The sequence below is a fragment of the Microtus ochrogaster genome, chromosome 6 (genome assembly GCF_000317375.1).
Source record: "Microtus ochrogaster isolate Prairie Vole_2 chromosome 6, MicOch1.0, whole genome shotgun sequence".
Classification (NCBI taxonomy): domain Eukaryota; kingdom Metazoa; phylum Chordata; class Mammalia; order Rodentia; family Cricetidae; genus Microtus; species Microtus ochrogaster.
In genome coordinates, this window is record NC_022013.1 from 78464911 (window position 1) to 78477054 (window position 12144).

The window sequence follows — 12144 nt, forward strand, 5'->3', positions numbered from 1 at the left end:
GTCTGTCTGCTGTGTGTCTGTCTGCTGTATGTCGTCTATCTGCTGTGTGTCGTCTGTCTGCTGTGTGTCTGTCTGATGTGTGTCTGTCTGATGTGTGTCTGTCTGATGTGTGTCTGTCTGCTGTGTGCTGTGATGAAAACCTCTACAACCCCAATTGCCATTTCTTGATCACGCACTGAGAACAGACATATTGCCAGGTGTGGTGGTACGCACCTGTGAACTCAGACTTGGGAGGCAGAGGCAGGGCAGCCATGAGTCTGAGGCCAGTCTAGGCTACATGGCAAACATTTGTTAGGGGGAAACGAAAGGAACCAGTGTTGGTTTTCTTGACTGTTACCCCCATGTCTTAAGTGGACTTCACTTCCCCTCTTGGGAAGGCGTGGTTGGAAGCTCTGTTGAATGAGGAGGAGGACCAGAGGCTCAGTTCATTCTTTTTACTTCCTCTGGTCTAGGGTAACTAGGATTTGAGCCCAGTTTTCATCTGGTTTCAAACCTTTTCCTCCTATTATCCCTCCTTTGATTTTTTCGATTATATTTTACTGTGTACAAGTGATTGCCTGCATGTTTGTGTGCATGTGTGTATGTGTGGGTACGGTGTCATGGCCTGTATTGCATGTTTGTCTTTGTCTATCATGAGGTTTTGGGGGATTGGATTTAGGTCTTCAAGCTTGGTTGGTGTGCCTTTAACAACAGCAAGCTGTCTTGCAGGATGTCAAGCACGCACTAGAGGGACTGAGGCTAAGGTTCATTCCCCCATGGGCAGGGCCTGGGTTGGCTTTGCTTGGCTCCTGGCTTTGCCAGCTCCCCACCCCAGCTGCGCCTGTTGTCCCTGCTCATCACGGACAACAATGCCTGCTGGTTCTGTAGGTGCCTGGCAGCTGATGGAGCAGAAAGAACTTTGATCTCTGCCCCGAAGCCCATTTTTCCCAGGCACTAGAATGACTCTGTAGATCCTGCTGTCTGGGAAAAACCCTTCCTGGTCCCTGTCCCTGCAGGGCTGGGCAGGGGAGCTGCCTGGGACACTGCTCATTCAGCACCGCATTCCTGTCCTGCTCACCTGCTCACTTCCTCAGAGGCTTTGGGGATCCACCCGAATTCCTGGTCCAGAAACCCAACGGTAGCATCCACAGTAGAGCCCAGCCTGGGAAAGGAGGCAGCAGCTGTTGAGGGGAGAGAACCATCATGGAGTCCCCTCTTCCCTCCTCCCTCCAGTAACCAGCCCATGACCTTGAGCACGTCATGTGTCTCTCCTGCCCTAGTTCCCATGTCTGGAACACAGTGAAGTAAGATGGCCTCTCTGGCCTTCTGGACCATGGAAGCTCTGTAATGACATTACATAAGAACCCCACAACTAACTAGATACCAGATGTCTTAACACAGCAGCATGTGAAATCACACAAAATCCCACACACAAAAAAGGAAGACATGGCCCCCAGAAGCATTGTTCAAGTTCACACATGCGGTGTATGCTGGGAACAGGACCGAATCGTGAGCCTCAACCTTGACCCTTTGATGTCCCGGGAAGGCTTCTCCATAGACATTACTCTCAAGAGTGAGATCTCAAAGCCTGGCAATCGAGGGGGCAGGCTGTGGGGCGAATGGCTGAACGAGGGCATGCTCAGAAGGAGGGCATACCTCTCTGCTTACTCTCGGGTAGAACTTGCCGAGAGGAACAGCTGTGGACTTGCTGCCCAGCCCAGTGTCTGCCATCCTCCTCTTCGGACAGCTCACTGCCCTCCCCACGATCATCTTCAGGGTTCTGGAATCAGTGTCCTGGAAGTGATGTTACCTCCTGTCCAAACCCTGACGCAGGAGCCTAACTCAGGGAAGCGGATGTAAATGTGAACTCACCTGGAGCACTGACCTTGGTCCTGCTACTGGGCACTGCTTGGACATGATATGTGTGTCCACCGGAGTGGGATCCAGGCGGAGGAAACCTCTGCTCAGCACTGTTGCAGCGGTCTCGTTTGTCAGGACCTCTCAGCCAAGGCTTTGTGCCTCCACCACTCCTCCATCTGTCTCCCGGAGAGAGACACTCATGTTTTGGCCGTCCTGCAGCCCAGAGCAGGATGCAGAGGTACCCAGAGACGGACATGTCTCAGACAGGTGCAATGACCATGTCCCTCAGCTTTGGAGTCAGGATTTTATCAGAGAAATAAAGCACAGAGTAGTTACGTTACTACTAAGTAACTAGGGATTCGGTCACGTGACCTCTTCCCACTGCTCCACTTCCCTCTAGACAGAGTGAAGCCACCCAGGGCGAGAACTGATCCAGAGAGGCTGGTGAAGAAGCCCCAGATGCAGAGGCAAATGATCGGTGCTAAGACAGGAACAGGGCCTGGAAAGCCCGCCAGCTCCACAAGGAGTAGCCACTGAATGGTCACACTCAATTCACCCGCCCCTATCTGGTTCACAGAATCGAACGGGAAAAGTATATTTCAAAAATGCTGCCTGTTTCTCTGGAAAAGACCACTGGGAGGTGTCCTATTGTGTTCCTTACTGCATGCTGTAGAAAGCCACGCAGTGGTTTCTTGTGGACACTTAGTCCACAGAGTTATCTCCTGCTCTGAAAAGCCGGGCAATTTTTCAATTGTTTAGAAAAAAATGAGAATCCACATGGCTTGTTGTTTCTAGTTTATTTTTTAGATGGTGCAGGTCAGGGCTGGGGACACAGCCCAGATGGTAGAGTGATTGTCTGGCTTGTTCAAATCTCTGGGTTTCCTCCTTGGTACCGTGGGGATGGGATGCTGCAAGTCAGATTGCAACCCATTAGCTTTGCAGAAGCGCCTGGCGTAGGAGTTGGTTAGGGCTCTATCTAGGCTCTGATGCCAAGCCACCTAGTGTGGAAGCCAAGATCTGCTGTTTCCTGGATGGGAAACTTTGGGCTTCCCTGTTTCTCAGCTTCCTGTCATCTGAACTGACAGAGTTAAAAGCACATCCTGGAGTTTCCGTGGGGACCACATGTTAGCAAACCCACTTTCAAATGGAGATCCCTCCCCCCCCCATTCTCTGTCCTTTCTGTCTTCCTTACTGACCTAGGTGACTGATACCAAATTTTATTTATTTTTCTTGTCATTTTCTTCTTGTGTAGACAGTAAATCCCATGAGGGCAGGTATTTTTTGTCTTGTTCATTTTGTTTTCTAGGGACATGGTTTCTCTGTGTAGTCCTGGCTGTCTCAGAACTTACTCTGTAGACCAGGCTGGCCTCAAACTATCAGAGACCCTCCTGCCTCTGCCCCCACTTCCCAGCACTAAAGGCGTGTGCTACCACTGCTGGCTACTTGTTTTTCTTCTTCTTTTTTTTAACTACCACATTATTAGAGCCTAGAATGGTGCTGGGGGACACCACGAATGCTTGGCAAACAAATAATAACTCTGTAAGTAACTTGCTGAGCCATGCCTGGCAGACAGCAAGCACTCAGGAAAATGTGACTTTATGCATATCAATTTTTTGTAAAGTGTATTTGTTTTGAAAATTAATACATGTGTATATTGTTTTTTTTTAAATCTCACCCACCCCTACTACCTACTCTAACTGTCCCTGGGGCCCACTTACCTGTGTCCCCAACAACTTCATGTGTATTGTTGTTATCATCATCACCATCACTGTTATCCCTCTGAGTCTAACCAGGAATTACCATGTGTAAATGGGTGTGGGGTCATTCACTGGGGTATGGATGACTTACCACAGCCAAACAAGAGTGAATCAGCCTTCCTTGCAGCTATCACGTGCTAAAGGCTGCTCAGCTAAGCGGGGAGTCTCAGGAGCACCCCTCCATCTGTGCTGGAATTTCAGCTGGCTTGATCTTGGGCGGGTCTCATGTAATCCATTATAGGAGGCTGCTAGTTCGTTTCCCGACCGCCCAGCAGCTCAGACTTGAAATAACCACACAGACACCGTAGTAATTAAATCACTGCTTGGCCTGTTAGCTCTAGTTTCTTATTGGCTAGCTCTTACATATTAATTTAACCCATCTCCACTAATCTCTGTATTGCCATGAGGCTGTGGCTTACCAGGTAAAGTTCCAGCGTCTGTCTCTGGCGGGGCTACATGGCTTCTCTCTGACTCTGCATTCTACTTCTTTTCCCCAGCATTCAGTTTAGTTTTCCCCACCTAGCTCTACTCTGCCCTATCAGGCCAAGCTAGTTTCCTTATTCATTAACCAATAAAAGTAATACGTAGACAGAAGGACCTCCCATACCATATATCTCTTTAAAATACTATCCCATACTCACTCTATCAGCAAGTCACACCAGCTATGTGATCAGAGTACACACTGCCCTTTAATGTGACCCCCTTATGTTATAGAATGCTAGGCTATTTCTCCCACCTGAAATTTTGTACCTCTTAACCAATTTACTGCGTATTTACTAATGGCCAGGAGAGAGTGTTTAGAATGTTCTCCACACAAAGAATTGATGAATATTTAAAGGGATGGATACACTGATTACTTTGTTCATGTACTGTATGCATGTAAAATATCACGCTGTACCCCTGAGACATATATAGATTTGATTTGCTTGTTTGTAAATGTAATCTGAACATGACCCCTTCTTGCTGACTGCATGGAACCAGCCCAGTCTGAGCACCCCTCACCTTTCCCTTTGACTCCTCTGACCCCCAGGGTCAGAACTCTCTAATCCCTGTCTGGGACCCCAACTGACATCCGTCCCCTCTCTGTGTCCCTGGTCACAGTCAGTGATGCAGAAGCATCTTACACGCTCAGTGCTTTCTCTCCACGATGTCTCTTAGCCCTGCCCCTGACTTGGGTGGATGGTTGCTCAGGTCAGCAGAGCCTGTGTGTTTGCTATCCTCCAGGGTGCCGAGGGAAGGCGGCTGAGGAATGGCTCTCACACTGTCTCTCCCTTGTCTGGCCAGGTCCTGCAGATCTGCCCCAAGGACATGAGAGCTGACATTTGTGTGCACCTGAACCGCAAAGTGTTCAAGGAACACCCCGCCTTCCGGCTGGCTAGCGATGGCTGCCTGCGGGCCCTGGCCATGGAGTTCCAGACTGTGCACTGCGCCCCGGGGGACCTCATCTATCATGCTGGGGAGAGTGTGGACAGCCTCTGCTTCGTAGTCTCCGGCTCCCTGGAGGTGATCCAGGATGACGAGGTGGTGGCGATCCTAGGTACGTGCTGCTCATTCTTATGCACTTCTGGCTCCATACTTGGGGTTGTCTTAGTCGCTGGGTAGCCACGCTTAACCAGTGATTGCTCCCTAGGTAGGCTCATTTCCAGCATCCATCCCTCCACCCAGCCGATGTTGGAGTGCCTGGTGCCTGCTTTGAACCAATTGATGTTTGAGACACTGGGTTTTTTGTCCTCAAGAGGCTACAGGCTACTGAAAGAGATGAACAAACAAACAATCATTCAGAATGGCATTCAGAATAGAGCATTCAGAATGAAGGGGCATCTCATGCGTGATTCAAGTGAGACTGCTTCCTAGATGAAATGGTAACCGAGAAGCTGAAGAGTTGAAAATGAGCCAGCACAGAACAGGGTAAAGGCCAGATTCCAAAGAGAGGGGGAAGCGTGTGTGACAGGGCAGGTGCGGTCCATGGGGTAAACTACAAGTCTCTTTGTGTGGCCCAGGCCCACGGAAGGGCCACAGTGGGAGAATGAAGTTGGGAGAGTAGATGGGCCAAAGGCTCCAGGAACCACATTAAAGATGAAGATTTTCGCGGTTGTGTGTGTGTGTGGGGGGGGTGACACCATCAGGTTTGTATGTTTGTAAAAGGACAGAAGATAGACTGTCTTTTGGACTGCAGGGCCAGGGAAAGCAGGTTTGAGCCATGTTATCTAGGGGCTTAAGGAACTAAGTTTTGGTTGGATAGAGAGAAGCACATCGTATCAAGGCAAAAAAAGTAGAATTTAAAGAATCCAGGGACAGGTTTGCTGTTGGGATGGTAGAGTTTCCATGTGGATAACAAGGAGGCTGGGACCACACACACTGATGGTAGGGTTTCCATGTGGTAACAGGGAGGTTGGGACTACACACAGCAATTGTGAGAGGGAGAGCAGAGATATGGGGAACAGATGGTATTTGAGAGGCTGATGTCAGTGGCCTTGGAGAGATTTCCTGAGCAGCTACAGAATAGCTCATCAATGACGTGTCTCTCTAAGGGCACAGCCATCACTAGCATGATCTCCATTTCTGGACATTCGCTTGGTGCCCAGGGATCCATATTTAACCCTTACAGTAATCCTGCAAAATGCCTTTATTATTCCCAGTTTTTAGGTTAGACAGTTGGAGTTCAGAGAGGTTAAGGAAATGTCTTTATAGCAGTTGAGATCTATGGAGTCCCATCCCAGCATCCTTCAGTCTTCAAACCTCTCTACTCCTGCCCAGCCTTGAACTGAAGTCCTAGTGACAGATAATGGAATGTGCGGTCCCAGATGCTGCTGGTGCTGCTGCCATCTGCAGGTGCATGTTTTAGGTTCAATGCATGACTGATTTCTCAGAAACCTGAAGGGGCGAGATGAAGTAACTTGATGTTAGCATGAGATGACTGGCTTTGTAGAGATGGGTGATGTTTTTAAAACCTGATTTTGCAGTACCCGAAGCGCGGTTCCTTCTTGTTCTTGGGGCACCTTGCGACCTCTTGGTTATATTGTGCTCAGGGCAATCCAATGGTGATTTGTACTCTTTTAGCACGTGTTGGCAGATGTTTGGGGGAGGTTTTTGATTCTGGGTTAGGGCTGATGTCTGTCTTTTCTGCTGGGTACCTTGATGCCCATGGAGCTCAACAGCCTAACTCTGCTGTCCCCTGCTCCCTCATCTCAGAGACGTGAGGCTGTGAGCCAGACACAGAAGCATTGAAGATGTTATAGTGTATATGTAGGAAGGGGTTCATACCTCTGCCTTTAAATTCCCCCAAGAGGGCACTGGGTTAGCCAGGATTCACCACTGAGGGCCTTGAGTTAGCTAGGATTCTTGCAGGACTAGGAGAAACTGTGAGCAGTCTTTTGAATTTGAATTTGAGGTTAACCCTTTGGGGGCAGGTCTCTTGCAGTTTCCCCACAGATCACTCACTGTTTACTCTTCCAGGAAATCCATCCTGAGGCCCGGTAATATCCTCCTATGTATTCATGATCAGAGATTTCTTTTATTATTATTTATTAAATTTATTCATTTATTTCCCTCCCTCCTTTTCTCCCATTCCCTCCTCCCACCTTCCCCTACCCCCCTCCTCATCTGCTCCTCTTCTGTTTCTGTTCAGGTCTCCCATGGGTGTCAACAAAGCATGGCATATCAGGTTGAGATTGGTCTAAGCTCCCCCTCCTTGTATTAAGGCTGGGCAAGGCAACCCCGTAATAGGAATAAGTTCCTGAAGACAGCCAAAGCCTTAGGGACAGACCCTGTTTCTACCACCAGGAACCCCACAAACAGATCAAGCTACACAATTGTCACACATATTTAGAAGACCTAGGTCAGTTCCATGCAGGCTCCCTAGTTCAGAGTCTGTGAGCTCCTCTGAGCCCAGGTTGGTTGTTTCTGTGGGTTCCCTTGTGATGACCTTGACCCTGTCCCTGGCTCGTACAACCCTTCCTCCCTCTCTTCAGCAGGATTCGCCGAGCTTGGCCCAGGGCTTGGCTGAGGGTCTCTCTGTTTCCGTCAGTCATTTGATGAAGCTCTCCGATGACAATTGGAGTAGTCACCAATCTGATTACAAGAGATGGCCAGCTCAGGCTACGTATCCACTACTGCTAGGATTCTTAGCTGAGGTCATCCTTATAGATTTGTGGGAGTTTCCTGGCATCAGGTTTCTATCTGACCCCAAAATACACGCCCCCATCGAGACATCATGGAAACATGAATGATTGAGTTGTGGGGGGTAGAGGAGGGGGAGAATAATGACCAGAGATTTTTCATGCCCTACCACAGACACCTGCACACACCTGCACACACCTGCACCCACCTGCACACATACAGACACCTAACACAGATGCTATAGACCCAGGCATGGAGGGATGGCAGCCTTGAAGAGAGATGAGAAGGACAAGTGACCATTGCTCACCTCCCCCCTCCTGCTGATGCTGGCCTCATGAGGCAGCAGCCCCATAACCTGGTTGGTGTGACTGGTTTACTGCTTCTCCGAATCTGGGCACCCTGCCTGCTCCAGTTAGCAAAGTGGTTGGACCTCAAATATAGCTCAGCAGCTTTGGATTCAAAATGTTCGTTGTTCTTAAGACATCCAGGCTGGAGAAAGACTCCTCTATGCTTCCCAAGAGCCAGATTGGGCCCCAAAAGTAGGTCCAGGCTCGATCTCCTACATAACTGCCAAGAGACTCTTATTCTATAAAAGGACATGACAAGTTCTTCGAGTCAACCTGTCCTTTGGGCCTCGAGGCTTACGGCATTCCAAGCTGTTTGTTCCCTGGAAACACACTTGGACCTTTCTTAAAATTCCTTTCTCCTTAGAATAATCTCTGCTCCATGAACTGTAATCATTCTCTTCTTACAAAGGGTTTGAGCATCAAACAGGACCAAGAACTAGACCGCCATTGTCCTCTGACATCCTTTAGTCTTGTCTCACCCAGAAATGGTGAACAGGCGCCATCACAAATGGGGTGCCGTGGTAACTAAACCTTATCCCAGCCCTCCAGAGCTGCATGAGGAGCTACTGCCTAGACAGCTGCCACTCTGTCATGGTGAAGAGGAATGCTTCTGAGGATTGTGGATGAGAAGCTATGGCACAGTGCCGTGTGCCCAGTGTTTCACTCAGGAGGGGAACCGTGCCAGTGCCCTGGGCCTCTGGTCTCCTGCTGCCAGCGCATGCATTTACAGCTTGCTGATGTGGTCCCTCCCTTCAATTATTCTACCCCATCCCCATTCTCTGTTTAAAGTGAGTGCACAGGGAGAGGGGTCAGTGTTCTTAACTGAGCGGGCACAGCGTGTGCCCAAAATAGCATCCCCGCTCACCAAAACCCTCTAGACATTTTGTGATGGCAGCCACAATATAAAATGCTAATTACATTGCTAACGGGTGAACACACAGTGACGTGTAAAACTCAGCGCTTGCCATGCGCCGGGAAGCACAGCCTCTATTAGAGTTTTCTATGAGAGTCTGTGTTCTTTAACATCAAACAGTTGAGCGTTGTAACCTAGTAAATGGTTTCTGGACATGACCAAAGGTTACAGTTTGAAAGTGTGGCCCCAGGAATCATGACAGTCTCTCTCTGATTGGAAGATGCTGTTCTTGAAGACAATGACCATACTAGGTAGGACTCTCTCATGATCCCTCCTCTGCCTTAATTTTGCTGTCACGTCACCTCATTGCCTTCTGGAATTCTCTTAAAAGTCACTTAACAGGCTTCTCAAATTTATTCTCTTAGCTTTTCACAGGTGCATTTTTTGCCTTATAATGATATTTATTTATCTTTAATTTCATTAAACCATTGCCCTTTCCTCTTCTCACCCCCACTTCTCCCATGTCAAGCCTCCCTATTCTTGTCCTTTAACCATTGTTGTTACGTGTGTATATTAACAAATAAACGTGGACTTACAACTCGCAGAGTTTGCATGAGCTTCGTGCATGTGTGTGTTTCTAGGCCCACCACTTGGCATTTGATAGCCAATCAAGGGAGGGTTCATCCCTGGTAAAGACTAATTCTCCCTCTACTAGTAGTTATCAATCGCTTGTAGCTCTTTAATTAAATTTTATGGGGAGAATGCATAAACTTTCCCCAACTTTCATCCCCTTTTATCCCCTCACCAACTTCATGTTCTCTCCCTCAATCATTGCTGTTACATAGATGTATGCACACACATATGTTTACAACATAGATGTATGCACACTACCGAGTCCATTTGGCCTTGGTGACCTACACACGTGTCCAGGGCTGACCAGCTGGGATTGGACAACCTCCAGACTGTGCATCAGAGTTGTACATTTATTTCTTTATCTTGTGTGCGGTGGGCAGCACACAGAATTGATGCTCTCCCTCCACCGTGTGGTTCCCAGGGGTCCAGCCCAGACTTGGTAGCAAGTCCCTTTGTCTACTGACCATCTCATTGGCTCTCATCAGAGTTTGCCAATGACGTCTTTTTCAAAGCAGTTGGAAGGTTTTGCCTAGTGTTCTTGCTGTCAGTTGTATTGCCGCTCTGTGACTAGCCAGCCTGAGGGGGCCCCAGCCTTGCATCCCCACAGGGCTGAAGCAAGCTGATTATTTCCCTGCATGTCTGTCTCAGGCCTACAGTGTTTGTGCGAGCTCCTTTCACTGGGAGTAAATCGATTTTGCATCTCAATACTTCATTTACATTTTCACCATGATTGTCCTGCTTGTTTTGTTTTGTTTACATTCTAATAGGTGAGACAGAAGTCTTCTGGCCAGGCTGTGTCTCATTAGCAGAAGGAGGACAACACAATTGTGGCCTCCAAGAAGCTTCCACTAAACTGGCTAAGTCTCCAAGGCCTCCCTCCCAGTGTCGACTACTTACCCCTCTTTTCTAAGCCCGGGTCCCTTTGACTTTGTCTCTCTGGCACCAAGAACGTAGCCATGGGAGGTGCCAGGGGCTGTTGTTTAAAGGACAGAATGGAGTTGGAAACAGGAAAAGGGACTGGAGAGAGAACTTGTCTACTCTGTTCGTAGCCATACTGTGGAATAAACAAGAAGACAAATGAAAAAATAATAAAAGCAGGCAAAGGCTAGACAGTGAAGGGCCTCCCGATCTCGGGTAAGCATCTGGAGGGGTGAGGGACCCATGAGAGAGTTTAACATGAAAACATTGGTTCCACACGTGTAAAGGCCCGGAGAGCAGCCAGGAGGGCTGTGTGGGAGAGAAGGGCAGGTGGTGGAAGGTAGGTAGGAAGGAGCTCAGAAGCAGCGGAGTAAGGACTAGGGAATGACTTCCTGTGAATACTGGAGAGTCAACAGGGCTGAGGGGAAGGAAAAGAGGAGGGACGGGGAGAGAAGATGGGTACATGATGCTTCCTGCAGATGCAGGCACAGCTCTGGATGACCCTGAGCCTGCCCCAGGATGGGGTAGGAGGACAGTGTGGGGTAAGTGCAGGGCAGCCTAGCCTATTAGGCACAGGTCCTTTTCCAGTTCTGTCCCCAGGGACTGAGGACCCCTTGTAGGTCCTGGGTGAAGCATGCAGGTTGGGACTTGCTCACAGAGGAACTTTTTCAAAGATGCCTTCCCTCAGTTGCTGAGCTGGAAGACTGCCTTGCCTTTGCCTGGGTAAGGAGCTTCTTTGGGCCATTGTTCTTGGCTGGATATTAAGGCAGCATCTACTGTCAGAGGAAACCATGGTGGTGGTCTCTTCCAGGGACAAAGAAAGAACGAACGCCTTTGTCTTAGACTAATGCTTAGTCACAACCAGCACAGGTGACTCATTCTGTGACTGCCCTGGAGCAAACTGTAAATGCTCACAGAGGAGGCAGAAGTGAACAGTTGAGAGACTCCAAGGAGAGTGGTGGGCTGGGCGTTAGGGTAGCAGAGCAGCAGGGCCTCTGGGGACACTGTGGGCAGGGGCAGCTGAGAGCCAGGTTCCAGCCAGTGTGGCTGGAGCCAGCCATGATGTTTCTATGTCAGGGCTTCCTTGATTCAGTGTGACACTGTCACCTGTCAGAGCCATTAAGCCTTGATTGTTATCTCATGTGCGGTTTGACATCTTCAACCTTAGCTGTAGAGGAGAAGGGAGGTCATGAAAAAGAAAAGGAGTAAAGCAGGAACCCCTAGGCAGGGGCAGAAATGAAACAGGAACCGCTAGGCAGGGGCGGAAATGAAACAGGAATCCCTAGGCAGGGGTAGAGATGAAGCAGGAACCCCTAGGCAGGGGTGGAGATGAAGCAGGAACCCCTAGGCAGGGCAGAAATGACACAGGAACCCCTAGGCAAGGGTAGAGATGAAACAGGAACCCCCTAGGCAGGGGTGGAAATGAAGCAGGAATCCCTAGGCAGGGGTGGAGATGAAGTAGGAACTCTAGGCAGGACAGAAATGAAGCAGGAACCCCTAGACAGGGGGCAGAAATTAAATCCTAGGTGGGGGGCTTTTCATGAACTTTGCTTCAGCCATATGAAGTTGCTAGTTTTCATCATTTTTACCACTTCCCACTATTTTCCACTATTCAGTAGAAGAACCTTCCTAGTGATTGACAGACAAGGCCATGAAATCTTTGCCTTGGTGGTGGCTG

The 12144-nt window shown here is 49.0% G+C and overlaps 1 protein-coding gene across 2 annotated transcripts in view; it reads left to right on the forward strand.

Annotated features, from left to right (window-relative positions):
• Kcnh1 (potassium voltage-gated channel subfamily H member 1) overlaps nucleotides 1-12144 on the forward strand; it is a 297541-nt gene that overhangs the window by 212917 nt on the left and 72480 nt on the right. For both annotated transcript variants that reach the window (XM_026779734.1, XM_005348896.3), the window contains exon 9: nucleotides 4881-5133. In XM_026779734.1, coding sequence (XP_026635535.1) covers nucleotides 4881-5133 — 253 coding nt within the window. The remainder of the gene's footprint in view (nucleotides 1-4880; nucleotides 5134-12144) is intronic.